Raw genomic sequence first — 24625 nt, forward strand, 5'->3', positions numbered from 1 at the left:
TTTAGTCCTGGTTTCGTCCTGATTTAGTCCTGGTTTAGTCCTGGTTTAGTTCTGGTTTAGACCTGGTTTAGTCCTGGTTTAGACCTGGTTTAGTCCTGGTTAGTCCTGTTTAGACCTGGTTTAGTCTGGTTTAGTCCTGGTTTAGTCCTGGTTTAGACCTGGTTTCGTCCTGGTTTAGTCCTGGTTTAGTCCTGGTTTAGACCTGGTTTAGTCCTGGTTTGGACCTGGTTTAGTCTGGTTTAGTTCTGGTTTAGACCTGGTTTAGTTCTGGTTTAGACCTGGTTTTAGTCCTGGTTAGTCCTGGTTTAGACCTGGTTTAGTCCTGGTTTAGTCCTGGTTTAGTCCTGGTTTAGACCTGGTTTCGTCCTGGTTTAGTCCTGTTTAGTCCTGGTTTAGACCTGGTTTAGTCCTGGTTTAGACCTGTTTCGTCCTGGTTTAGTCCTGGTTTAGTCCTGGTTTAGTCCTGTTTAAGTCCTGGTTTAGTCCTGGTTTAGTCCTGGTTTAGACCTGGTTTCGTCCTGGTCTAGACCTGGTTTAGTCCTGGTTTAGACCTGGTTTCGTCCTGGTTTAGACCTGGTTTAGTCCTGGTTTCGTCCTGGTTTAGTCCTGGTTTAGTTCTGGTTTAGACCTGGTTTAGACCTGGTTTAGTCCTGGTCTAGACCTGGTTTAGTCCTGGTTTAGTTCTGGTTTAGACCTGGTTTAGTCCTGGTCTAGACCTGGTTTAGTCCTGGTTTAGTTCTGGTTTAGACCTGGTTTAGTCCTGGTTTCGTCCTGGTTTAGTCCTGGTTTGGACCTGGTTTAGTCCTGGTTTAGTCCTGGTTTAGTCCTGGTTTAGTCCTGGTTTCGTCCTGGTTTAGTCCTGGTTTAGTCCTGGTTTAGTCCTGGTTTAGTCCTGGTTAAGTCCTGGTTTAGTCCTGGTTTAGTCCTGGTTTAGTCCTGGTTTAGACCTGGTTTAGTCCTGGTTTAGTTCTGGTTTAGACCTGGTTTAGTCCTGGTTTCGTCCTGGTTTAGTCCTGGTTTAGTCCTGGTTTAGTCCTGGTTTAGTCCTGGTTAAGTCCTGGTTTAGTCCTGGTTTAGTCCTGGTTTAGTCCTGGTTTAGACCTGGTTTAGTCCTGGTTTAGACCTGGTTTCGTCCTGGTCTAGACCTGGTTTAGTCCTGGTTTAGTTCTGGTTTAGACCTGGTTTAGTTCTGGTCTAGACCTGGTTTAGTCCTGGTTTAGTTCTGGTTTAGACCTGGTTTAGACCTGGTTTCGTCCTGGTTTCGTCCTGGTTTAGTCCTGGTTTAGTCCTGGTTTAGTCCTGGTTTAGTCCTGGTTTAGACCTGGTTTAGTCCTGGTTTAGTTCTGGTTTGGACCTGGTTTAGTCCTGATCTAGACCTGGTTTAGTCCTGGTTTAGTTCTGGTTTAGACCTGGTTTAGTCCTGGTTAGTCCTGGTTTAGACCTGGTTTAGTCCTGGTTAGTCCTGGTTTAGACCTGGTTTAGTCCTGGTCTAGACCTGGTTTAGTCCTGGTTTAGTTCTGGTTTAGACCTGGTTTAGTCCTGGTTAGTCCTGGTTTAGACCTGGTTTAGTCCTGGTTAGTCCTGGTTTAGACCTGGTTTAGTCCTGGTCTAGACCTGGTTTAGTCCTGGTTTAGTCCTGGTTTAGACCTGGTTTAGACCTGGTTTAGACCTGGTTTAGACCTGGTTTAGTCCTGGTTTCGTCCTGGTTTAGTCCTGGTTTAGTCCTGGTTTAGACCTGGTTTAGACCTGGTTTAGTCCTGGTTTAGTCCTGGTTTAAACCTGGTTTAGTCCTGGTTTAGTCCTGGCTTAGTCCTGGTTTAGTCCTGGTTTAGTTCTGGTTTAGACCTGGTTTAGTCCTGGTTTAGTCCTGGTTTAGACCTGGTTTAGACCTGGTTTAGTCCTGGTTTAGACCTGGTTTAGTCCTGGTTTAGTTCTGGTTTAGACCTGGTTTAGTCCTGGTTTAGTCCTGGTTTAGTCCTGGTTTAGACCTGGTTTAGTCCTGGTTTGGACCTGGTTTCGTCCTGGTTTAGTTCTGGTTTAGACCTGGTTTAGTCCTGGTCTAGACCTGGTTTAGTCCTAGTTTAGTCCTGGTTTAGTCCTGGTTTAGACCTGGTTTCGTCCTGGTTTAGTCCTGGTTTAGTCCTGGTTTAGTCCTGGTTTAGACCTGGTTTAGTCCTGGTTTAGACCTGGTTTAGACCTGGTTTCGTCCTGGTTTAGTCCTGGTTTAGTCCTGGTTTAGTCCTGGTTAAGTCCTGGTTTAGTCCTGGTTTAGTCCTGGTTTAGTCCTGGTTTAGACCTGGTTTAGTCCTGGTTTAGACCTGGTTTCGTCCTGGTCTAGACCTGGTTTAGTCCTGGTTTAGTTCTGGTTTAGACCTGGTTTAGTTCTGGTTTAGACCTGGTTTAGTCCTGGTTTAGTCCTGGTTTAGTCCTGGTTTAGACCTGGTTTAGTCCTGGTTTAGTCCTGGTTTGGACCTGGTTTACTCCTGGTTTGGTCCTGGTTTAGTCCTGGTTTAGACCTGGTTCAGTCCTGGTTTAGTCCTGGTTTAGTCCTGGTTTAGTCCTGGATTGGACCTGGTTTAGACCTGGTTTAGTCCTGGTTTAGTCCTGGTTTAAACCTGGTTTAGTCCTGGTTTAGTCCTGGTTTAGACCTGGTTCAGTCCTGGTTTAGGCCTGGTTTAGTCCTGGTTTAGTCCTGGATTGGACCTGGTTTAGACCTGGTTTAGTCCTAGTTTAGTCCTGGTTTAGACCTGGTTCAGTCCTGGTTTAGTCCTGGTTTAGTCCTGGTTTAGTCCTGGTTCAGTCCTGGTTTAGTCCTGGTTTAGTCCTGGTTTGGACCTGGTTTAGTCCTGGTTTAGTCCTGGTTTAGACCTGGTTTAGTCCTGGTTTAGTCCTGGTTTAGTCCTGGTTTAGACCTGGTTTAGTCCTGGTTTAGTCCTGGTTTGGACCTGGTTTAGTCCTGGTTTAGTCCTTGTTTAGACCTGGTTTAGTCCTGGTTTAGTCCTGGTTTAGTCCTGGTTTAGTCCTGGATTGGACCTGGTTTAGTCCTGGTTTAGTCCTGGTTTAGACCTGGTTTAGTCCTGGTTTAGACCTGGTTTAGTCCTGGTTTAGTCCTGGTTTAGTCCAGGTTTAGACCTGGTTTAGTCCTGGTTTATTCCTGGTTTAGACCTGGTTTAGACCTGGTTTCGTCCTGGTCTAGACCTGGTTTAGTCCTGGTTTAGACCTGGTTTAGTCCTGGTTTAGACCTGGTTTCGTCCTGGTTTAGACCTGGTTTCGTCCTGGTCTAGACCTGGTTTAGTCCTGGTTTAGTTCTGGTTTAGACCTGGTTTAGTTCTGGTTTAGACCTGGTTTAGTCCTGGTTTAGTCCTGGTTTAGTCCTGGTTTAGACCTGGTTTCGTCCTGGTCTAGACCTGGTTTAGTCCTGGTTTAGTCCTGGTTTAGACCTGGTTTAGTCCTGGTTTAGTCCTGGTTTAGACCTGGTTTAGTCCTGGTTTAGACCTGGTTTAGTCCTGGTTTAGTCCTGGTTTAGTCCTGGTTTAGTCCTGGTTTAGTTCTGGTTTAAACCTGGTTTAGTCCTTGTTAGTCCTGGTTTAGACCTGGTTTAGACCTGGTTTAGTCCTGGTTTAGTCCTGGTTTCGTCCTGGTTTCGTCCTGGTTTAGTCCTGGTTTAGACCTGGTTTAGTCCTGGTTTAGTCCTGGTTTAGACCTGGTTTAGACCTGGTTTAGTCCTGGTTTAGACCTGGTTTCGTCCTGGTTTAGTCCTGGTTTAGACCTGGTTTAGTCCTGGTTTTGTTCTGGTTTAGACCTGGTTTAGACCTGGTTTAGTCCTGGTTTAGACCTGGTTTAGTCCTGGTTTAGTTCTGGTTTAGACCTGGTTTAGACCTGGTTTAGTCCTGGTTTAGACCTGGTTTAGTCCTGGTTTAGTTCTGGTTTAGACCTGGTTTAGTCCTGGTTTCGTCCTGGTTTAGTCCTGGTTTAGTCCTGGTTAAGTCCTGGTTTAGTCCTGGTTTAGTCCTGGTTTAGTCCTGGTTTAGACCTGGTTTAGTCCTGGTTTAGTCCTGGTTTAGACCTGATTTAGTCCTGGTTTAGACCTGGTTTCGTCCTGGTCTAGACCTGGTTTAGTCCTGGTTTAGACCTGGTTTAGTCCTGGTTTAGTTCTGGTTTAGACCTGGTTTAGTTCTGGTTTAGTCCTGGTTTAGTCCTGGTTTAGACCTGGTTTAGTCCTGGTTTAGTCCTGGTTTAGACCTGATTTAGTCCTGGTTTAGACCTGGTTTCGTCCTGGTTTAGTTCTGGTTTAGACCTGGTTTAGTCCTGGTTTAGTCCTGGTTTAGTCCTGGTTTAGACCTGGTTTGGTCCTGGTTTAGTCCTGGTTTAGTCCTGGTTTAGTTCTGGTTTAGACCTGGTTTAGTTCTGGTTTAGACCTGGTTTAGTCCTGGTTTAGTTCTGGTTTAGACCTGGTTTAGTTCTGGTTTAGACCTGGTTTAGTTCTGGTTTAGACCTGGTTTAGTTCTGGTTTAGACCTGGTTTAGTCCTGTTTTAGTCCTGGTTTAGACCTGGTTTAGTCCTGGTTTAGTCCTGGTTTAGACCTGGTTTAGTCCTGGTTTAGTCCTGGTTTAGTCCTGGTTTAGTCCTGGTTTAGTCCTGGTTTAGTCCTGGTTTAGACCTGGTTTAGTCCTGGTTTAGTCCTTGTTTAGTCCTGGTTTAGACCTGGTTTAGTCCTGTTTTAGTCCTGGTTTAGTCCTGGTTTAGTCCTGGTTTAGTCCTGGTTTAGTCCTGGTTTAGTCCTTGTTTAGACCTGGTTTAGTCCTGGTTTAGTCCTGGTTTAGGCCTGGTTTAGTCCTGGTTTAGGCCTGGTTTAGTCCTGGTTTAGACCTAGTTTAGTCCTGGTTTAGACCTGGTTTAAACCTGGTTTAGTTTTGGTTTAGTCCTGGTTTAGTCCTGGTTTAGTTCTGGTTTAGACCTGGTTTAGTTCTGGTTTAGACCTGGTTTAGTCCTGGTTTAGTCCTGGTTTAGTCCTGGTTTAGTTCTGGTTCAAACCTGGTTTAGTCCTGGTTTAGTCCTGGTTTAGTCCTGGTTTAGTTCTGGTTTAGACCTGGTTTAGTCCTGGTTTAGTCCTGGTTTAGACCTGGTTTAGTCCTGGTTAGTCCTGGTTTAGACCTGGTTTAGACCTGGTTTCGTCCTGGTTTAGTCCTGGTTTTGACCTGGTTTAGTCCTGGTTTAGTTCTGGTTTAGACCTGGTTTAGTTCTGGTTTAGACCTGGTTTAGTCCTGTTTTAGTCCTGGTTTAGACCTGGTTTAGTCCTGGTTTAGTCCTGGTTTAGACCTGGTTTAGTCCTGGTTTAGTCCTGGTTTAGTCCTGGTTTAGTCCTGGTTTAGTCCTGGTTTAGTTCTGGTTTAGACCTGGTTTAGTCCTGGTTTAGTCCTGGTTTAGTCCTGGTTTAGACCTGGTTTAGTCCTGGTTTAGTCCTTGTTTAGTCCTGGTTTAGACCTGGTTTAGTCCTGTTTTAGTCCTGGTTTAGTCCTGGTTTAGGCCTGGTTTAGTCCTGGTTTAGTCCTGGTTTAGTCCTGGTTTAGTCCTTGTTTAGACCTGGTTTAGTCCTGGTTTAGTCCTGGTTTAGACCTGGTTTAGTTCTGGTTTAGACCTGGTTTAGTCCTGGTTTAGTCCTGGTTTAGTCCTGGTTTAGTCCTGGTTTAGACCTGGTTTAAACCTGGTTTAGACCTGGTTTAGTCCTGGTTTAGTCCTGGTTTAGGCCTGGTTTAGTCCTGGTTTAGGCCTGGTTTAGTCCTGGTTTAGACCTAGTTTAGTCCTGGTTTAGACCTGGTTTAAACCTGGTTTAGTTTTGGTTTAGTCCTGGTTTAGTCCTGGTTTAGTTCTGGTTTAGACCTGGTTTAGTTCTGGTTTAGACCTGGTTTAGTCCTGGTTTAGTCCTGGTTTAGTCCTGGTTTAGTTCTGGTTCAAACCTGGTTTAGTCCTGGTTTAGTCCTGGTTTAGTCCTGGTTTAGTTCTGGTTTAGACCTGGTTTAGTCCTGGTTTAGTCCTGGTTTAGACCTGGTTTAGTCCTGGTTAGTCCTGGTTTAGACCTGGTTTAGACCTGGTTTCGTCCTGGTTTAGTCCTGGTTTCGTCCTGGTTTAGTTCTGGTTTAGACCTGGTTTAGTCCTGGTTTAGTCCTGGTTTTGACCTGGTTTAGTCCTGGTTTAGTTCTGGTTTAGACCTGGTTTAGTTCTGGTTTAGACCTGGTTTAGTCCTGGTTTAGTCCTGGTTTAGGCCTGGTTTAGTCCTGGTTTAGACCTGGTTTAAACCTGGTTTAGTTTTGGTTTAGACCTGGTTTAGTCCTGGTTTAGTCCTGGTTTAGACCTGGTTTAAACCTGGTTTAGGCCTGGTTTAGTCCTGGTTTAGTCCTGGTTTAGTCCTGGTTTAGTTCTGGTTTAGACCTGGTTTAGTTCTGGTTTAGACCTGGTTTAGACCTGGTTTCGTCCTGGTTTAGTCCTGGTTTAGTCCTGGTTTAGACCTGGTTTAGACCTGGTTTAGACCTGGTTTAGGCCTGGTTTTGTCCTGGTTTAGACCTGGTTTAGTCCTGGTTTAGACCTGGTTTATTCCTGGTTTAGTCCTGGTTTAGTCCTGGTTTAGACCTGGTTTAGTCCTGGTTTAGTCCTGGTTTAGACCTGGTTTAGTCCTGGTTTAGTCCTGGATTGGACCTGGTTTAGACCTGGTTTAGTCCTGGTTTAGTCCTGGTTTAAACCTGGTTTAGTCCTGGTTTAGTCCTGGTTTAGACCTGGTTCAGTCCTGGTTTAGGCCTGGTTTAGTCCTGGTTTAGTCCTGGATTGGACCTGGTTTAGTCCTGGTTTAGTCCTGGTTTAAACCTGGTTTAGTCCTGGTTTAGTCCTGTTTTAGTCCTGGTTTAGTCCTGGTTTGGACCTGGTTTAGTCCTGGTTTAGACCTGGTTTAGTCCTGGTTTAGTCCTGGTTTAATCCTGGTTTGGACCTGGTTTAGTCCTGGTTTAGTCCTGGTTTAGTCCTGGTTTAGTCCTGGTTTAGTCCTGGTTTAGTCCTGGTTTGGACCTGGTTTAGTCCTGGTTTAGACCTGGTTTAGTCCTGGTTTAGTCCTGGTTTAATCCTGGTTTGGACCTGGTTTAGTCCTGGTTTAGTCCTGGTTTAGTCCTGGTTTAGACCTGGTTTAGTCCTGGTTTAGTCCTGGTTTAGTCCTGGTTTGGACCTGGTTTAGTCCTGGTTTAGTCCTGGTTTAGTCCTGGTTTAGACCTGGTTTAGTCCTGGTTTAGTCCTGGTTTAGTCCTGGTTTAGTCCTGGTTTAGACCTGGTTTAGTCCTGGTTTAGACCTGGTTTAGTCCTGGTTTAGTCCTGGTTTAGACCTGGTTTAGTCCTGGTTTCGTCCTGGTTAGCAGTTTTTGCTTTTAGTCATGTTTTTGTTACCTTTAGTCATGTTTTATCACTTTGAGTCATGTTTTTATCACCTTTAGTCATGTTTTATCACGTTTAGTCATGTTTCTGTTACCTTTAGACATGTTTTGTCACCTGTAATCATGTTTTATCATCTTTAGTCATGTTTTTATCACCTTTAGTCATGTTTTTATCACCGTTAGTCATGTTTTTGTCACCTTTAGTCATGTTTTGTCACCTTTAGTCATGTTTTTGTAACCTTTAGTCATGTTTTGTCACCTTTAGTCATGTTTTGTCACCGTTAGTCATGTTTTGTCACCGTTAGTCATGTTTTTGTCACCTATAGTCATGTTTTGTCACCTTTAGTCATGTTTTTGTAACCTTTAGTCATGTTTTGTCACCTTTAGTCATGTTTTGTCACCGTTAGTCATGTTTTTGTCACCTATAGTCATGTTTTTGTCACCTTTAGTCATGTTTTGTCACCTTTAGTCATGTTTTATCACCTGTAATCATGTTTTATCATCTTTAGTCATGTTTTAACACCTTTAGTCATGTTTTATCTCCTGTAATCATGTTTTATCATCTTTAGTCATGTTTTAACACCTTTAGTCATGTTTTTGTCACCTTTAGTCATGTTTTGTCACCTTTAGTCATGTTTTATCACCTTTAGTCATGTTTTTGTCACCTTTAGTCATGTTTTTGTCACCTTTAGTCATGTTTTTATCACCTTTAGTCATGTTTTATCATCTTTAGTCATGTTTTTATCACCTTTAGTCATGTTTTATCATCTTTAGTCATGTTTTTATCACCTTTAGTCATGTTTTATCATCTTTAGTCATGTTTTAACACCTTTAGTCATGTTTTTGTCACCTTTAGTCATGTTTTGTCACCTTTAGTCGTGTTTTATCACCTTTAGTCATGTTTTTGTCACCTTTAGTCATGTTTTTGTCACCTTTAGTCATGTTTTTATCACCTTTAGTCATGTTTTATCACCTTTAGTCATGTTTTTGTCACCTTTAGTCATGTTTTTATCACCTTTAGTCATGTTTTTATCACCTTTAGTCATGTTTTATCATCTTTAGTCATGTTTTATCACCTTTAGTAGTGTTTTTATCACCTTTAGTCATGTTTTTGTCACCTTTAGTCATGTTTTTATCACCTTTAGTCATGTTTTTGTCACCTTTAGTCATGTTTTTATCACCTTTAGTCATGTTTTTATCACCTTTAGTCATGTTTTATCATCTTTAGTCATGTTTTATCACCTTTAGTAGTGTTTTTATCACCTTTAGTCATGTTTTTGTAACCTTTAGTCATGTTTTGTCACCTTTAGTCATGTTTTGTCACCGTTAGTCATGTTTTTGTCACCTATAGTCATGTTTTGTCACCGTTAGTCATGTTTTTGTCACCTATAGTCATGTTCTGTCACCTTTAGTCATGTTTTTGTCACCTATAGTCATGTTTTTGTCACCTTTAGTCATGTTTTTATCACCTTTAGTCATGTTTTATCATCTTTAGACATGTTTTAACACCTTTAGTCATGTTTTTGTCACCTTTAGTCATGTTTTGTCACCTTTAGTCGTGTTTTATCACCTTTAGTCATGTTTTTGTCACCTATAGTCATGTTTTGTCACCGTTAGTCATGTTTTTGTCACCTATAGTCATGTTCTGTCACCTTTAGTCATGTTTTTGTCACCTATAGTCATGTTTTTGTCACCTTTAGTCATGTTTTTATCACCTTTAGTCATGTTTTATCATCTTTAGACATGTTTTAACACCTTTAGTCATGTTTTTGTCACCTTTAGTCATGTTTTGTCACCTTTAGTCGTGTTTTATCACCTTTAGTCATGTTTTTGTCACCTTTAGTCATGTTTTTGTCACCTTTAGTCATGTTTTTATCACCTTTAGTCATGTTTTATCACCTTTAGTCATGTTTTTGTCACCTTTAGTCATGTTTTTATCACCTTTAGTCATGTTTTTGTCACCTTTAGTCATGTTTTTGTCACCTTTAGTCATGTTTTGTCACCTTTAGTCGTGTTTTATCACCTTTAGTCATGTTTTTGTCACCTTTAGTCATGTTTTTGTCACCTTTAGTCATGTTTTTATCACCTTTAGTCATGTTTTATCACCTTTAGTCATGTTTTTGTCACCTTTAGTCATGTTTTATCACCTTTAGTCATGTTTTTATCACCTTTAGTCATGTTTTATCATCTTTAGTCATGTTTTATCACCTTTAGTAGTGTTTTTATCACCTTTAGTCATGTTTTTGTCACCTTTAGTCATGTTTTTATCACCTTTAGTCATGTTTTATCACCTTTAGTCATGTTTTTGTCACCTTTAGTCATGTTTTTATCACCTTTAGTCATGTTTTTATCACCTTTAGTCATGTTTTTATCACCTTTAGTCATGTTTTATCATCTTTAGTCATGTTTTTATCACCTTTAGTCATGTTTTATCATCTTTAGTCATGTTTTTATCACCTTCAGTCATGTTTTATCATCTTTAGTCATGTTTTAACACCTTTAGTCATGTTTTTGTCACCTTTAGTCATGTTTTGTCACCTTAAGTCGTGTTTTATCACCTTTAGTCATGTTTTTGTCACCTTTAGTCATGTTTTTGTCACCTTTAGTCATGTTTTTATCACCTTTAGTCATGTTTTATCACCTTTAGTCATGTTTTTGTCACCTTTAGTCATGTTTTTATCACCTTTAGTCATGTTTTTATCACCTTTAGTCATGTTTTATCATCTTTAGTCATGTTTTATCACCTTTAGTAGTGTTTTTATCACCTTTAGTCATGTTTTTGTCACCTTTAGTCATGTTTTTATCACCTTTAGTCATGTTTTATCACCTTTAGTCATGTTTTTGTCACCTTTAGTCATGTTTTTATCACCTTTAGTCATGTTTTTATCACCTTTAGTCATGTTTTATCATCTTTAGTCATGTTTTATCACCTTTAGTAGTGTTTTTATCACCTTTAGTCATGTTTTTGTAACCTTTAGTCATGTTTTGTCACCTTTAGTCATGTTTTGTCACCGTTAGTCATGTTTTTGTCACCTATAGTCATGTTTTGTCACCGTTAGTCATGTTTTTGTCACCTATAGTCATGTTCTGTCACCTTTAGTCATGTTTTTGTAACCTTTAGTCATGTTTTGTCACCTTTAGTCATGTTTTGTCACCGTTAGTCATGTTTTTGTCACCTATAGTCATGTTTTTGTCACCTTTAGTCATGTTTTGTCACCTTTAGTCATGTTTTATCACCTGTAATCATGTTTTATCATCTTTAGTCATGTTTTAACACCTTTAGTCATGTTTTATCACCTGTAATCATGTTTTATCATCTTTAGTCATGTTTTAACACCTTTAGTCATGTTTTTGTCACCTTTAGTCATGTTTTGTCACCTTTAGTCATGTTTTATCACCTTTAGTCATGTTTTTGTCACCTTTAGTCATGTTTTTGTCACCTTTAGTCATGTTTTTATCACCTTTAGTCATGTTTTATCATCTTTAGTCATGTTTTTATCACCTTTAGTCATGTTTTATCATCTTTAGTCATGTTTTTATCACCTTTAGTCATGTTTTATCATCTTTAGACATGTTTTAACACCTTTAGTCATGTTTTTGTCACCTTTAGTCATGTTTTGTCACCTTTAGTCGTGTTTTATCACCTTTAGTCATGTTTTTGTCACCTTTAGTCATGTTTTTGTCACCTTTAGTCATGTTTTTATCACCTTTAGTCATGTTTTATCACCTTTAGTCATGTTTTTGTCACCTTTAGTCATGTTTTTATCACCTTTAGTCATGTTTTTATCACCTTTAGTCATGTTTTATCATCTTTAGACATGTTTTAACACCTTTAGTCATGTTTTTGTCACCTTTAGTCATGTTTTGTCACCTTTAGTCGTGTTTTATCACCTTTAGTCATGTTTTTGTCACCTTTAGTCATGTTTTTATCACCTTTAGTCATGTTTTTATCACCTTTAGTCATGTTTTTATCACCTTTAGTCATGTTTTATCATCTTTAGTCATGTTTTATCACCTTTAGTAGTGTTTTTATCACCTTTAGTCATGTTTTTGTCACCTTTAGTCATGTTTTTATCACCTTTAGTCATGTTTTATCACCTTTAGTCATGTTTTTGTCACCTTTAGTCATGTTTTTATCACCTTTAGTCATGTTTTTATCACCTTTAGTCATGTTTTATCATCTTTAGTCATGTTTTATCACCTTTAGTAGTGTTTTTATCACCTTTAGTCATGTTTTTGTAACCTTTAGTCATGTTTTGTCACCTTTAGTCATGTTTTGTCACCGTTAGTCATGTTTTTGTCACCTATAGTCATGTTTTGTCACCGTTAGTCATGTTTTTGTCACCTATAGTCATGTTCTGTCACCTTTAGTCATGTTTTTGTAACCTTTAGTCATGTTTTGTCACCTTTAGTCATGTTTTGTCACCGTTAGTCATGTTTTTGTCACCTATAGTCATGTTTTTGTCACCTTTAGTCATGTTTTGTCACCTTTAGTCATGTTTTATCACCTGTAATCATGTTTTATCATCTTTAGTCATGTTTTAACACCTTTAGTCATGTTTTATCACCTGTAATCATGTTTTATCATCTTTAGTCATGTTTTAACACCTTTAGTCATGTTTTTGTCACCTTTAGTCATGTTTTGTCACCTTTAGTCATGTTTTATCACCTTTAGTCATGTTTTTGTCACCTTTAGTCATGTTTTTGTCACCTTTAGTCATGTTTTTATCACCTTTAGTCATGTTTTATCATCTTTAGTCATGTTTTTATCACCTTTAGTCATGTTTTATCATCTTTAGTCATGTTTTTATCACCTTTAGTCATGTTTTATCATCTTTAGACATGTTTTAACACCTTTAGTCATGTTTTTGTCACCTTTAGTCATGTTTTGTCACCTTTAGTCGTGTTTTATCACCTTTAGTCATGTTTTTGTCACCTTTAGTCATGTTTTTGTCACCTTTAGTCATGTTTTTATCACCTTTAGTCATGTTTTATCACCTTTAGTCATGTTTTTGTCACCTTTAGTCATGTTTTTATCACCTTTAGTCATGTTTTTATCACCTTTAGTCATGTTTTATCATCTTTAGACATGTTTTAACACCTTTAGTCATGTTTTTGTCACCTTTAGTCATGTTTTGTCACCTTTAGTCGTGTTTTATCACCTTTAGTCATGTTTTTGTCACCTTTAGTCATGTTTTTGTCACCTTTAGTCATGTTTTTATCACCTTTAGTCATGTTTTTATCACCTTTAGTCATGTTTTTATCACCTTTAGTCATGTTTTATCATCTTTAGTCATGTTTTATCACCTTTAGTAGTGTTTTTTATCACCTTTAGTCATGTTTTTGCCCTCACATGTTTCATGCAGAAGCTTTGACTTGGATCTGACTCGTGGAATTTGAGGTTTTGACGATTCAGTGTAAAACTGTTGAGTCATGAACCAGGACTAAACCAGGTCTAAACCAGGTCTAAACCAGGACTAAACCAGGACTAAACCAGGACTAAACCAGGACTAAACCAGGTCTAAACCAGGTCTAAACCAGGACTAAACCAGGTCTAAACCAGGACTAAACCAGGACTAAACCAGGTCTAAACCAGGACTAAACCAGGACTAAACCAGGTCTAAACCAGGACTAAACCAGTTTGTCAGTTGCAGCAGTTAATTTCCCATTTTTATTTGCTTTTACTCTGGTGATACTCTCAGAGTTAGAGATAAGATAAGATATTCCTTTATTGTCCCACATGGGGAAATTTCATTGGTGCAACGCAGGTAGATACAGAGGTAGATGCAGAAGAACAGATCACTTATAGGAAGTCTGAAAAACACTTTCAGTAGAAGATCTCCTATAAATAAATAAAAACTCCCATAGACAAATAAATACATAAATAAATACATAAATACCATTGCATGTGATCACGACAGCACATGAATTGCACATGAATTTCACAGTAATTGCACATATGACAGAATTGCACAGCAGTATTAGGTTAGGTCAGTATTGCGCCGGGATAACGTGACGATCTCCGGGTAAGACGACAGTTTCATGAGTTCCTCCTTTGTGGAAACGCGGCCGGGGGGCGGGGCCGGAGCCGGGGGGCGGGGCCGGAGCCGGGGGGCGGGGCCGGAGCCGGGGGGCGGGGCCGGGGGACTCAGAGCCAAGACACATCGCCACGACACGACGAAAACACTCAATCCAGCCGAATAAAGTCAAAACAAGTCAATTTAAAGCGATTCCAGTGCGTGTCCCGATCGTTCGTGAAGTTCCTCTTTCATATAAACGTGTATATAAACGTGTATATAAACGTGTATATAAACGTGTACCGACGACACGCCGTACTTTAGCGCGGCCGGAGGGCGCGGGGGGCGGAGCTAGCTCACGTCACAACAACACAACGAACGCAACGAATAACGCTCAAATCCAGCCGAAAAAAGTCCAAAACAGTTGAATTAAAAAAACTATTCCAGCGCGTGTCCCTATCGTACAGTAAAATAGAAAAAATATACTAACTATATTTACAAAATATAGGAGATAAAGCACAATAAGTGTGAGAAAGAAGAGAGAGCGTTTACACCGGGCTGCCAGCTGTACCAGCGCCTTATGACGTTACTCTGGTGATACTCTGTTGTTACTCTGGTGTTACTCTGGTGATACTCTGGTGTTACTCTGGTGATACTCTGGTGATACTCTGGTGTTACTCTGGTGATACTCTGGTGATACTCTGGTGTTACTCTGGTGATACTCTGGTGATACTCTGGTGTTACTCTGGTGATACTCTGGTGTTACTCTGGTGTTACTCTGGTGATACTCTGGTGATACTCTGGTGATACTCTGGTGTTACTCTGGTGATACTCTGGTGTTACTCTGGTGATACTCTGGTGATACTCTGGTGATACTCTGTTGTTACTCTGGTGATACTCTGGTGATACTCTGGTGATACTCTGTTGTTACTCTGGTGATACTCTGGTGTTACTCTGGTGATACTCTGGTGTTACTCTGGTGTTACTCTGGTGATACTCTGGTGATACTCTGGTGATACTCTGGTGATACTCTGGTGTTACTCTGGTGATACTCTGGTGTTACTCTGGTGTTACTCTGGTGATACTCTGGTGTTACTCTGGTGATACTCTGGTGATACTCTGGTGATACTCTGGTGATACTCTGGTGATACTCTGTTGTTACTCTGGTGATACTCTGGTGTTACTCTGGTGATACTCTGGTGATACTCTGGTGATACTCTGGTGTTACTCTGGTGATACTCTGGTGTTACTCTGGTGTTACTCTGGTGATACTCTGGTGATACTCTGGTGATACTCTGGTGATACTCTGGTGTTACTCTGGTGTTACTCTGGTGATACTCTGGTGATACTCTGGTGTTACTCTGGTGTTACTCTGGTGATACTCTGGTGATACTCTGGTGATACTCTGGTGATACTATGGTGATACTCTGGTGTTACTCTGGTGATACTCTGGTGTTACTCTGGTGATACTCTGGTGATACTCTGGTGATACTCTGACGTTACTCTGGTGTTACTCTGGTGTTACTCTGGTGTTACTCTGGTGATACTCTGGTGATACTCTGGTGTTACTCTGGTGTTACTCTGGTGATACTCTGGTGATACTCTGGTGTTACTCTGGTGTTACTCTGGTGATACTCTGGTGATACTCTGGTGATACTCTGGTGATACTCTGGTGATACTCTGGTGTTACTCTGGTGTTACTCTGGTGTTACTCTGGTGATACTCTGTTGTTACTCTGGTGTTACTCTAAATCAAATCAATCAAATCAAATCAAATCAAATCATCAAATCAAATCAAATCAATTTATTTTTGTAAGGCCCAAAATCACAACAACAGTTGCCTCTGAGGGCCACAGGGAGAAATGAATCAACAATGTCTGTGGTGGCGAGGGACGATGTCCCAGGGTCCTCTGTCCTTAGACTCTCCTTCTCGGCCAGGAAAAACTACAAAAAAAACCTCTTTGGGAAAAAAGCGTAGAAACCTGGAGGAGTTCCAGTGAAGGAGAGATCCGACTCTCACAGACGGACAGACGGACACGAGGAGACTGGAGCTGGACCCACTCTTCAGGCAGATGAGGGACCGACTGAGGCGAACTGGACCCACTCTTCAGGCAGAAGAGGGACCGTCGGAGGCGAACTGGACCCACTCCTCAGGCAGATGAGGGACCGTGGGAGGCGAGCTGGACCCACTCTTCAGGTAGATGAGGGACCGACTGAGGCGAGCTGGACCCACTCTTCAGGCAGATGAGGGACCGTCCACATGGGGCAGGGACCACTTCACCAGGAGAGGGACATCTGGGTCCACAGGTCCTCAGGAGTGAGAGAAAGAAAAAGAAGGCGGTGAACAGTTTGCAAGTGGAATTAAAAAATAAATATTGTTTGATAGCATAAGTAGTCAGAAGAAGAGGACAGTGCTCAAGCTGTCATACTTCCCCCAGCATAGTTACTCCTAGGGCAGCGTAGCTGAAGCTGTGGGTTTATCTTTCTGTTCCTAACTACTCTGACCATAAGCGATTTCAAAGAGGAACGTTTTAAGCCTGGACTTAAATGAAGAGACTGTGTCAGCAGATTTAACATGGGTCGGGAGCTGATTCCATAACACAGGGGCTTGGTAGCTAAACGCTCTACCTCCTACAGTACTTTTAGAGACTCTTGGCACCACCAGAAGGCCGGCATTCTGAGAGCGAAGAGCTCTGTTTGGATGATATGGTTCTATAGCATCTTTGAGGTAGGATGGGGCCATGTCATTTATGGCTTTGTAGGTCAAGAGTAGAATTTTGAATTTGATTCTGGACTCGACGGGGAGCCAGTGAAGAGACTTCAGCACTGGCGTAATGTGCTCTCTTCTTTTTGTTCCTGTTAGTAATCTTGCTGCTGCATTTTGAACCAGTTGAAAGCTTTTTATGGAGCTTTTAGGACACGCTGCAAGCAGGGAGTTACAGTAGTCTAATCTAGTCGTTACAAATGCATGGATAAGTTTTTCGGCATCACTTTTAGGCAGGATTCTTCTGATTTTGGCTCTTGTTGCGCAAATGGAAATAGGCTGTTTTACAAGCTTGATTTATATGAGCTTTAAATGAGAGCTCCTGGTCAAATAAGACTCCAAGGTTTCTTACAGTAGAACTGGAGGCTACACTGACATTGTCCAGTGTGACTATCTGCTCAGATAGAGCGTCTCGTAGATGTTTAGGGCCAAGCACAATGACCTCGGTTTTTTCAGGGTTAAGAAGCAGGTAGTTTAGTGTCATCCAGGTTTTTATCTCCTTCACACAAGTACTAAGTCTGTCTACTTGATCGCTCTGATCAGGTTTCATTGATAAATACAGCTGAGTGTCGTCTGCAGAGCAGTGGAAGTTAATGTCATGTGACCTGATCATGTGACCTAATGGCAGCATATAAAGAGTAAACAGAATTGGACCGAGTACCGAACCCTGTGGCACACCGTGAATTACTTTAGAGCTTGGTGAGGAGCTCTGGTTTACATTAACAAATTGGAACCTATCAGATAGATAGGATTTAAACCAGCTGAGGGCTGTTCCTCCAACACCTACATCACATTCTAACCTCTGCAGTAGAATGTTGTGGTCAATGGTGTCAAACGCTGCGCTGAGGTCCAACAGAACCAGGACTGAGACCAGTCCATCGTCAGCGGCTAATAACAAATCATTTGTGACTTTAACTAGTGCAGTTTCAGTGCTGTGGTGGGCTCTGAACCCTGACTGGAAAACTTCAAATAAGTTATTGTCCTGCAGGTGGCGACAAAGCTGTTTTACTACAACTTTTTCAAGGATTTTAGAGACGAAGGGAAGATTTGAAATAGGTCTGTAGTTTACCAATAGGTCGGGATCTAGATTAGGCTTTTTCAGAAGAGGTTTAATGACTGCATGTTTGAAGGACTGTGGAACATAGCCACTTTCGAGTGAAGTATTTATTATATTAAGAATAGGGTCTATAATTAGGGGGAGAATGTCTTTGAGGAGTCTGCTTGGAATGGGGTCTAGGACACAAGTTGAGCTTTTAGAGGACATAATGGCTGAAGTTATCTCTGCTTGATCAACAGCTGTGAACCTTTCTAGGTTTACAGGTGGATTTATATGGGACGTTAGATTTACAGCTTGGGCTAGTTCAGGGCTAATAGCGGGGGTAATTTCATCTAATTTATCTCTGATTGTTTTTATTTTATTATTAAAAAATAGGAGGAAATCATCAGAGCTAAGTGTAGCTGGGATTGAGGGCTCTACTGCACTGTGACAGTTTGTTAGCCTAGCTACAGTGCTGAAAAGGAATTTAGTGTTACTTTTGTTGACTTCTATTAGATTTGAATAATATCTGGTTTGGGCCTTACGCAGAGCCTGCTTATAGGACAGCAGGCAACTTTTCCTGCTTTTAGGGATTCTTCGGTGTGAGAGCGACGAAATAATCCCTCTAACTTTCTAACTCTTTGTTTATGTGAACGCAGTTCTTGGTTGTACCATGGGGAGGCGCGCTTTGGCCTAATGACCTTCTGTTTTAACGGCGCGACAACGTCAAGAGCAGACTTCAGAGAATTCATGGTCAAGTCGACACATTGATCACTTAAACTGGGACTAAAGCTGTTCTCAGCAGGATCACATGACATGATCACATGACATGATCACATGACATGATCACATGACCTGATCACATGACATGATCACATGACATGATCACATGACATGATCACATGACATGATCACATGACATGTCACTGAATATTGGCTCTATTATTTCTTTGAATTTTGAGATAGATTTTTCAGATATTGTCCTTTTCATTATAACTTTATTTTGTGGGACTGGATGATCTTTAAGAATAAACTGAAAGGTAATTAGGAAATGATCTGACAATATAGGGTTTTGAGGGAGGACAATGAGGTCACTAATCTCTGTTCCATACGTTAGGACAAGATCCAGAGTGTTCTTGTGAGTGTGAGTCGGTTTATTTAAATTCTGAGTGAAACCAATGCTGTCTAACAAGGCGCTGAAGGCATTACTGAGAGCGTCATCACTCATGTTCACGTGGATATTAAAGTCTCCAACTATAACTATTTTATCCCAGGCTAACACTAAGTTTGATATAAAGTCAGAAAACTCTGTTAAAAACTCTGAGTAGGGACCAGGAGGTCGGTAGATAACTATGAACAAAACTCCTTTTTGGTTTTTCATATTTGGACATGTGATTGACAGCATAAGGCTTTAAATGAGTGAAATGCATTGTTAGTTTTAGGGCTCATGAGTCGCTTGAGTGTGAGATCACTGCCACACCACCACCTCGGCCTGTGCTCCTGGCAGTCTGAAAGTTAACATGGCTGGGTGGGGTTAACATGGGTGGGTGGGGTTAACATGGGTGGGTGGGGTTAACATGGTGGGTGGGGTTAACATGGGTGGGTGGGGTTAACATGGCTGGGTGGGGTGGACTCATTTAGTCTGACGTAGTCGTCTTGTTGAAGCCACGTTTCAGTTAGAGCTAGAAGATCTATGTTATAGTCACTAATTAATTCATTAACTAAGAGCGATTTGGAGGAAATTGCTCTAATGTTTAGCAGTCCACATTTTACGTGTTTATTCATTTGTGTATTTGTGATTGTTATTTTCAACTCTGGTGATACTCTGGTGTTACTCTGGTGATACTCTGGTGATACTCTGGTGATACTCTGGTGTTACTCTGGTGATACTCTGGTGATACTCTGGTGTTACTCTGGTGATACTCTGGTGATACTCTGGTGATACTCTGGTGTTACTCTGGTGATACTCTGGTGATACTCTGGTGTTACTCTGGTGATACTCTGGTGATACTCTGGTGTTACTCTGGTGTTACTCTGGTGATACTCTGGTGATACTCTGGTGATACTCTGGTGATACTCTGGTGATACTCTGGTGTTACTCTGGTGATACTCTGGTGTTACTCTGGTGATACTCTGGTGATACTCTGGTGATACTCTGGTGTTACTCTGGTGATACTCTGGTGTTACTCTGGTGATACTCTGGTGTTACTCTGGTGTTACTCTGGTGATACTCTGGTGATACTCTGGTGATACTATGGTGATACTCTGGTGATACTCTGGTGTTACTCTGGTGATACTCTGGTGATACTCTGGTGTTACTCTGGTGATACTCTGGTGTTACTCTGGTGATACTCTGGTGATACTCTGGTGATACTCTGACGTTACTCTGGTGTTACTCTGGTGTTACTCTGGTGATACTCTGGTGATACTCTGGTGTTACTCTGGTGTTACTCTGGTGTTACTCTGGTGATACTCTGGTGTTACTCTGGTGATACTCTGGTGATACTCTGGTGATACTCTGGTGTTACTCTGGTGTTACTCTGGTGATACTCTGGTGATACTCTGGTGATACTCTGTTGTTACTCTGGTGTTACTCTGGTGATACTCTGGTGATACTCTGGTGTTACTCTGGTGATACTCTGGTGTTACTCTGGTGATACTCTGGTGATACTCTGGTGTTACTCTGGTGATACTCTGGTGTTACTCTGGTGTTACTCTGGTGATACTCTGGTGATACTCTGGTGTTACTCTGGTGATACTCTGGTGTTACTCTGGTGTTACTCTGGTGATACTCTGGTGATACTCTGGTGATACTCTGGTGATACTCTGTTGTTACTCTGGTGATACTCTGGTGTTACTCTGGTGATACTCTGGTGATACTCTGGTGATACTCTGGTGTTACTCTGGTGATACTCTGGTGATACTCTGGTGATACTCTGGTGATACTCTGGTGTTACTCTGGTGATACTCTGGTGTTACTCTGGTGATACTCTGGTGATACTCTGGTGATACTCTGGTGATACTCTGGTGTTACTCTGGTGATACTCTGGTGATACTCTGGTGTTACTCTGGTGATACTCTGGTGATACTCTGGTGTTACTCTGGTGATACTCTGGTGTTACTCTGGTGATACTCTGGTGATACTCTGGTGTTACTCTGGTGATACTCTGGTGTTACTCTGGTGTTACTCTGGTGATACTCTGGTGTTACTCTGGTGATACTCTGGTGATACTCTGGTGTTACTCTGGTGATACTCTGGTGATACTCTGGTGTTACTCTGGTGATACTCTGGTGATACTCTGGTGATACTCTGGTGTTACTCTGGTGATACTCTGGTGATACTCTGGTGTTACTCTGGTGATACTCTGGTGATACTCTGGTGATACTCTGGTGTTACTCTGGTGATACTCTGGTGATACTCTGATGATACTCTGGTGTTACTCTAACATGAGTTATGTTCATTTGACGTCAGATACTTGGCCTGAATGAGGTGATGTCAGTCCCTGGAGCAGAGGCGGGGCATCTGGATTAAATGTTCTGTTTTAATGATATGACTAATAAAAGTCTAGTAAACAAGTGAAATAGAATTATTCAAGAGTCTCTCGGGGTCAAAGGAAAGTGAGGAACAGGATCTAAACCAGGATCTGAACCAGGATCTAAACCTCACACGATTAAACCGAAGACATTAGTCCTCATTCAGTCCTGGTTTAATCCTGGTCCAGTCCTGGTCCAAACCTGGTCCATTCCTGGTCCATTCCTGGTCCAGTCCTGGTCCAGTCCTGGTCTTTATCTCAACTTATACTGTTGAATTATTGAACTTTTGTTCTGGAGAGTTTGTGTTTTAATCCCGGCTCAGTCCTGGTCTGACCCCGGTCCATGTCCTGGTCTGACCCTGGTCTGACCCCGGTCCATGTCCTGGTCTGACCCGGTCCATGTCCTGGTCTGACCCCGGTCCATGTCCTGGTCTGACCCGGTCCATGTCCTGGTCTGACCCGGTCCATGTCCTGGTCTGACCCGGTCCATGTCCTGGTCTGACCCCGGTCCATGTCCTGGTCTCACCCCGGTCCATGTCCTGGTCTCACCCCGGTCCATGTCCTGGTCTGACCCTGGTCTGACCCTCCCTCAGATGAAACTGCCGGTCCTGCTGCTGGGCCGGTCCTCAGACCTTCGTCCTGGAGAGTTCGTGGTGGCCATCGGGAGTCCCTTCTCACTGCAGAACACGGTCACCACAGGAATCGTCAGCACGACACAGCGAGGCGGCCGAGAGCTGGGCCTGAGGAACTCTGACATGGACTATATCCAGACGGACGCCATCATCAACGTACGGACTGACCTTGTTCAGACCTGGTTTAGACCTGGTTTAGACCTGGTTTAGACCAGGTTTAGACCTGGTTTAGTCCTTGTTTAGACCTGGTTTAGACCTGGTTTAGACCAGGTTTAGACCAGGTTTAGTCCTGGTTTAGACCTGGTTTAGACCTGGTTTAGTCCTTGTTTAGACCTGGTTTAGTCCTGGTTTAGACCTGGTTTAGAACTGGTTTAGACCTGGTTTAGTCCTGGTTTAGACCTGGTTTAGAACTGGTTTAGACCAGGTTTAGACCTGGTTTAGTCCTGGTTTAGACCTGGTTTAGAACTGGTTTGGACCTGGTTTAGTCCTGGTTTAGACCTTTTTTAGACCTGGTTTAGTCCTTGTTTAGTCCTTGTTTAGACCTGCTTTAGTTCTGCTCAGTAACATGTCTCTGTTCCTTCAGTACGGTAACTCAGGTGGACCGTTAGTGAACCTGGTAAGTCTCTGCATTTTTTCTCATGTTACAGAATTGTTTAAAGTGTTTTGTAGAAACAAATACTTTTACTTCTTCGTAGTAGTCTGCAGTAGTCTGTAGTATACTGCAGTAGGCTTTAGTAGTCTGTAGTAGGCTGTAGTAGTCTGTAGTAGGCTGCAGTAGGCTGTAGTAGGCTGCAGTAGGCTGTAGTAGGCTATAGTAGTTTGTAGTAGTCTGTAGTAGGCATCAGTAGACTGCAGTAGGCTGTAGTAGTCTGTAGTATACTGCAGAAGGGTGCCGTAGTCTGTAGTAGGCTGTAGTAGGCTGTAGTAGGCATCAGTAGGCTGTAGTAGGCTGTAGTAGGCTGTAGTAGGCATCAGTAGACTGCAGTAGGCTGTAGTAGGCTGTAGTAGGCATCAGTAGACTGCAATAGGCTGTAGTAGTCTTTAGTAGGCTGCAGTAGTCTGTAGTCGTCCGTAGTAGGCTGTAGTAGTCTTTAGTAGGCTGTAGTAGTCTGTAGTAGGCTGCAGTAGTCTGTAGTAAGCTGTAGTAGTTTGTAGTAGTCTTTAGTAGGCTGTAGTAGGCTGCAATAGGCTGCAGTAGTCTCTAGTAGGCTGTAGTAGTTTGTAGTAGTCTGTAGTAGGCTGCAGTAGTCTGTAGTAGGCTGCAGTAGTCTGTAGTAGTCTATAGTCTGTAGTAGGCTGTAGTAGTCTGTAGTTGGCTGCAGTAGGCTGCAGTAGTCTTTAGTAGGCTGTAGTAGTCTTTAGTAGGCTGTAGTAGGCTGTAGTAGGCTGCAGTAGTCTGCAGTAGGCTGTAGTAGTTTGTAGTAGTCTGTAGGCTGTAGTAGGCTGTAGTTGGCTGCAGTAGGCTGCAGTAGTCTGTAGTAGGCTGTAGTAGTTTGTAGTAGTCTGTAGTAGGCTGTAGTCTGTAGTAGTCTGTAGTAGTTTGTATTAGGCTGTACTAGTCTTTAGTAGGCTGTAGTAGGCTGTAGTAGGCTGTAGTATTTTGTAGTAGTCTATAGTAGGCTGTAGTAGTCTGCAGTAGGCTGTAGTAGGCTGTAGTAGTTTGTAGTAGTCTGTAGTAGTCTGTAGTAGGCTGTAGTAGTCTGAGGTAGAATGTAGTAGTCTGTAGTAGGCTGTAGTGGTCTTTAGTAGGCTGTAGTAGTCTGTAGTAGTCTTTGGTAGGCTGTAGTAGGCTGTAGTAGTCTTTGGTAGGCTGCAGTAATCTGTATTAGGCTCTGGTAGTCTGTAGTAGTCTGTAGTAGTCTGTAGTAGGCTGCAGTAGTCTGTAGTAGAATGTAGTAGTCTGTAGTAGGCTGTAGTGGTCTTAAGTAGGCTGTAGTAGTCTGTAGTAGTCTTTGGTAGGCTGTAGTAGGCTGTAGTAGTCTTTGGTAGTCTGTAGTAGTCTGTAGTAGGCCGCAGTAGTCTGTAGTAGTCTGTAGTCTGTAGTAGGCTGTAGTAGTCTGTAGTCTGTAGTAGGCCGCAGTAGTATGTAGTAGGCTGTAGTAGTCTTTAGTAGTCTGTAGTAGGCTGTAGTAGTCTGTAGTAGATGTAGTAGTCTGTAGTAGTCTGTAGTAGGCTGTAGTAGTCTGTAGTAGGCTGTAGTAGGCTGTAGTAGATGTAGTAGTCTGTAGTAGTCTGTAGTAGTCTGTAGTAGATGTAGTAGTCTGTAGTAGTCTGTAGTAGTCTGTAGTAGGCTGTAGTAGTCTGTAGTAGATGTAGTAGTCTGTAGTAGTCTGTAGTAGGCTGTAGTAGGCTGTAGTAGATGTAGTAGTCTGTAGTAGTCTGTAGTAGTCTGTAGTAGGCTGTAGTAGTCTGAAGTAGATGTAGTAGTCTGTAGTAGGCTGTAGTAGTCTGTAGTAGATGTAGTAGTCTGTAGTAGATGTAATAGTCTGTAGTAGTCTGTAGTAGGCTGTAGTAGATGTAGTAGTCTGTAGTAGGCTGTAGTAGTCTGTAGTAGATGTAATAGTCTGTAGTAGTCTGTAGTAGGCTGTAGTAGTCTGTAGTAGTCTGTAGTAGTCTGTAGTAGATGTAGTAGGCTGTAGTAGATGTAGTAGGCTGTAGTAGTCTGTAGTAGATGTAGTAGTCTGTAGTAGATGTAGTAGGCTGTAGTAGTCTGTAGTAGATGTAGTAGGCTGTAGTAGTCTGTAGTAGTCTGTAGTAGTCTGTAGTAGATGTAATAGTCTGTAGTAGTCTGTAGTAGGCTGTAGTAGTCTGTAGTAGATGTAGTAGGCTGTAGTAGATGTAGTAGGCTGTAGTAGTCTGTAGTAGATGTAGTAGTCTGTAGTAGATGTAGTAGGCTGTAGTAGATGTAGTAGTCTGTAGTAGATGTAATAGTCTGTAGTAGTCTTTAGTAGGCTATAGTAGTCTGTAGTAGTCTAGTAGTCTGTAGTAGATGTAGTAGGCTGTAGTAGTCTGTAGTAGATGTAGTAGGCTGTAGTAGTCTGTAGTAGATGTAATAGTCTGTAGTAGTCTTTAGTAGGCTATAGTAGTCTGTAGTAGTCTAGTAGTCTGTAGTAGATGTAGTAGGCTGTAGTAGTCTGTAGTAGATGTAATAGTCTGTAGTAGTCTTTAGTAGGCTATAGTAGTCTGTAGTAGTCTAGTAGTCTGTAGTAGATGTAGTAGGCTGTAGTAGTCT

At 41.8% G+C, this 24625-nt stretch overlaps 1 protein-coding gene across 1 annotated transcript in view; it reads left to right on the plus strand.

Annotated features, from left to right (window-relative positions):
• Positions 1-24625, plus strand: part of LOC140369083 (serine protease HTRA1B-like) — a 150614-nt gene that overhangs the window by 40492 nt on the left and 85497 nt on the right. The window contains exons 5-6 of the mRNA XM_072456317.1: positions 21355-21549; positions 21977-22009. Of these exons, the coding sequence (XP_072312418.1) occupies positions 21355-21549; positions 21977-22009 (228 nt within the window). The remainder of the gene's footprint in view (positions 1-21354; positions 21550-21976; positions 22010-24625) is intronic.

This window comes from Eucyclogobius newberryi, unplaced genomic scaffold (assembly GCF_026437365.1).
Source record: "Eucyclogobius newberryi isolate DKJ021-1_F unplaced genomic scaffold, fEucNew1.0.hap1 SCAF_20, whole genome shotgun sequence".
Classification (NCBI taxonomy): domain Eukaryota; kingdom Metazoa; phylum Chordata; class Actinopteri; order Gobiiformes; family Gobiidae; genus Eucyclogobius; species Eucyclogobius newberryi.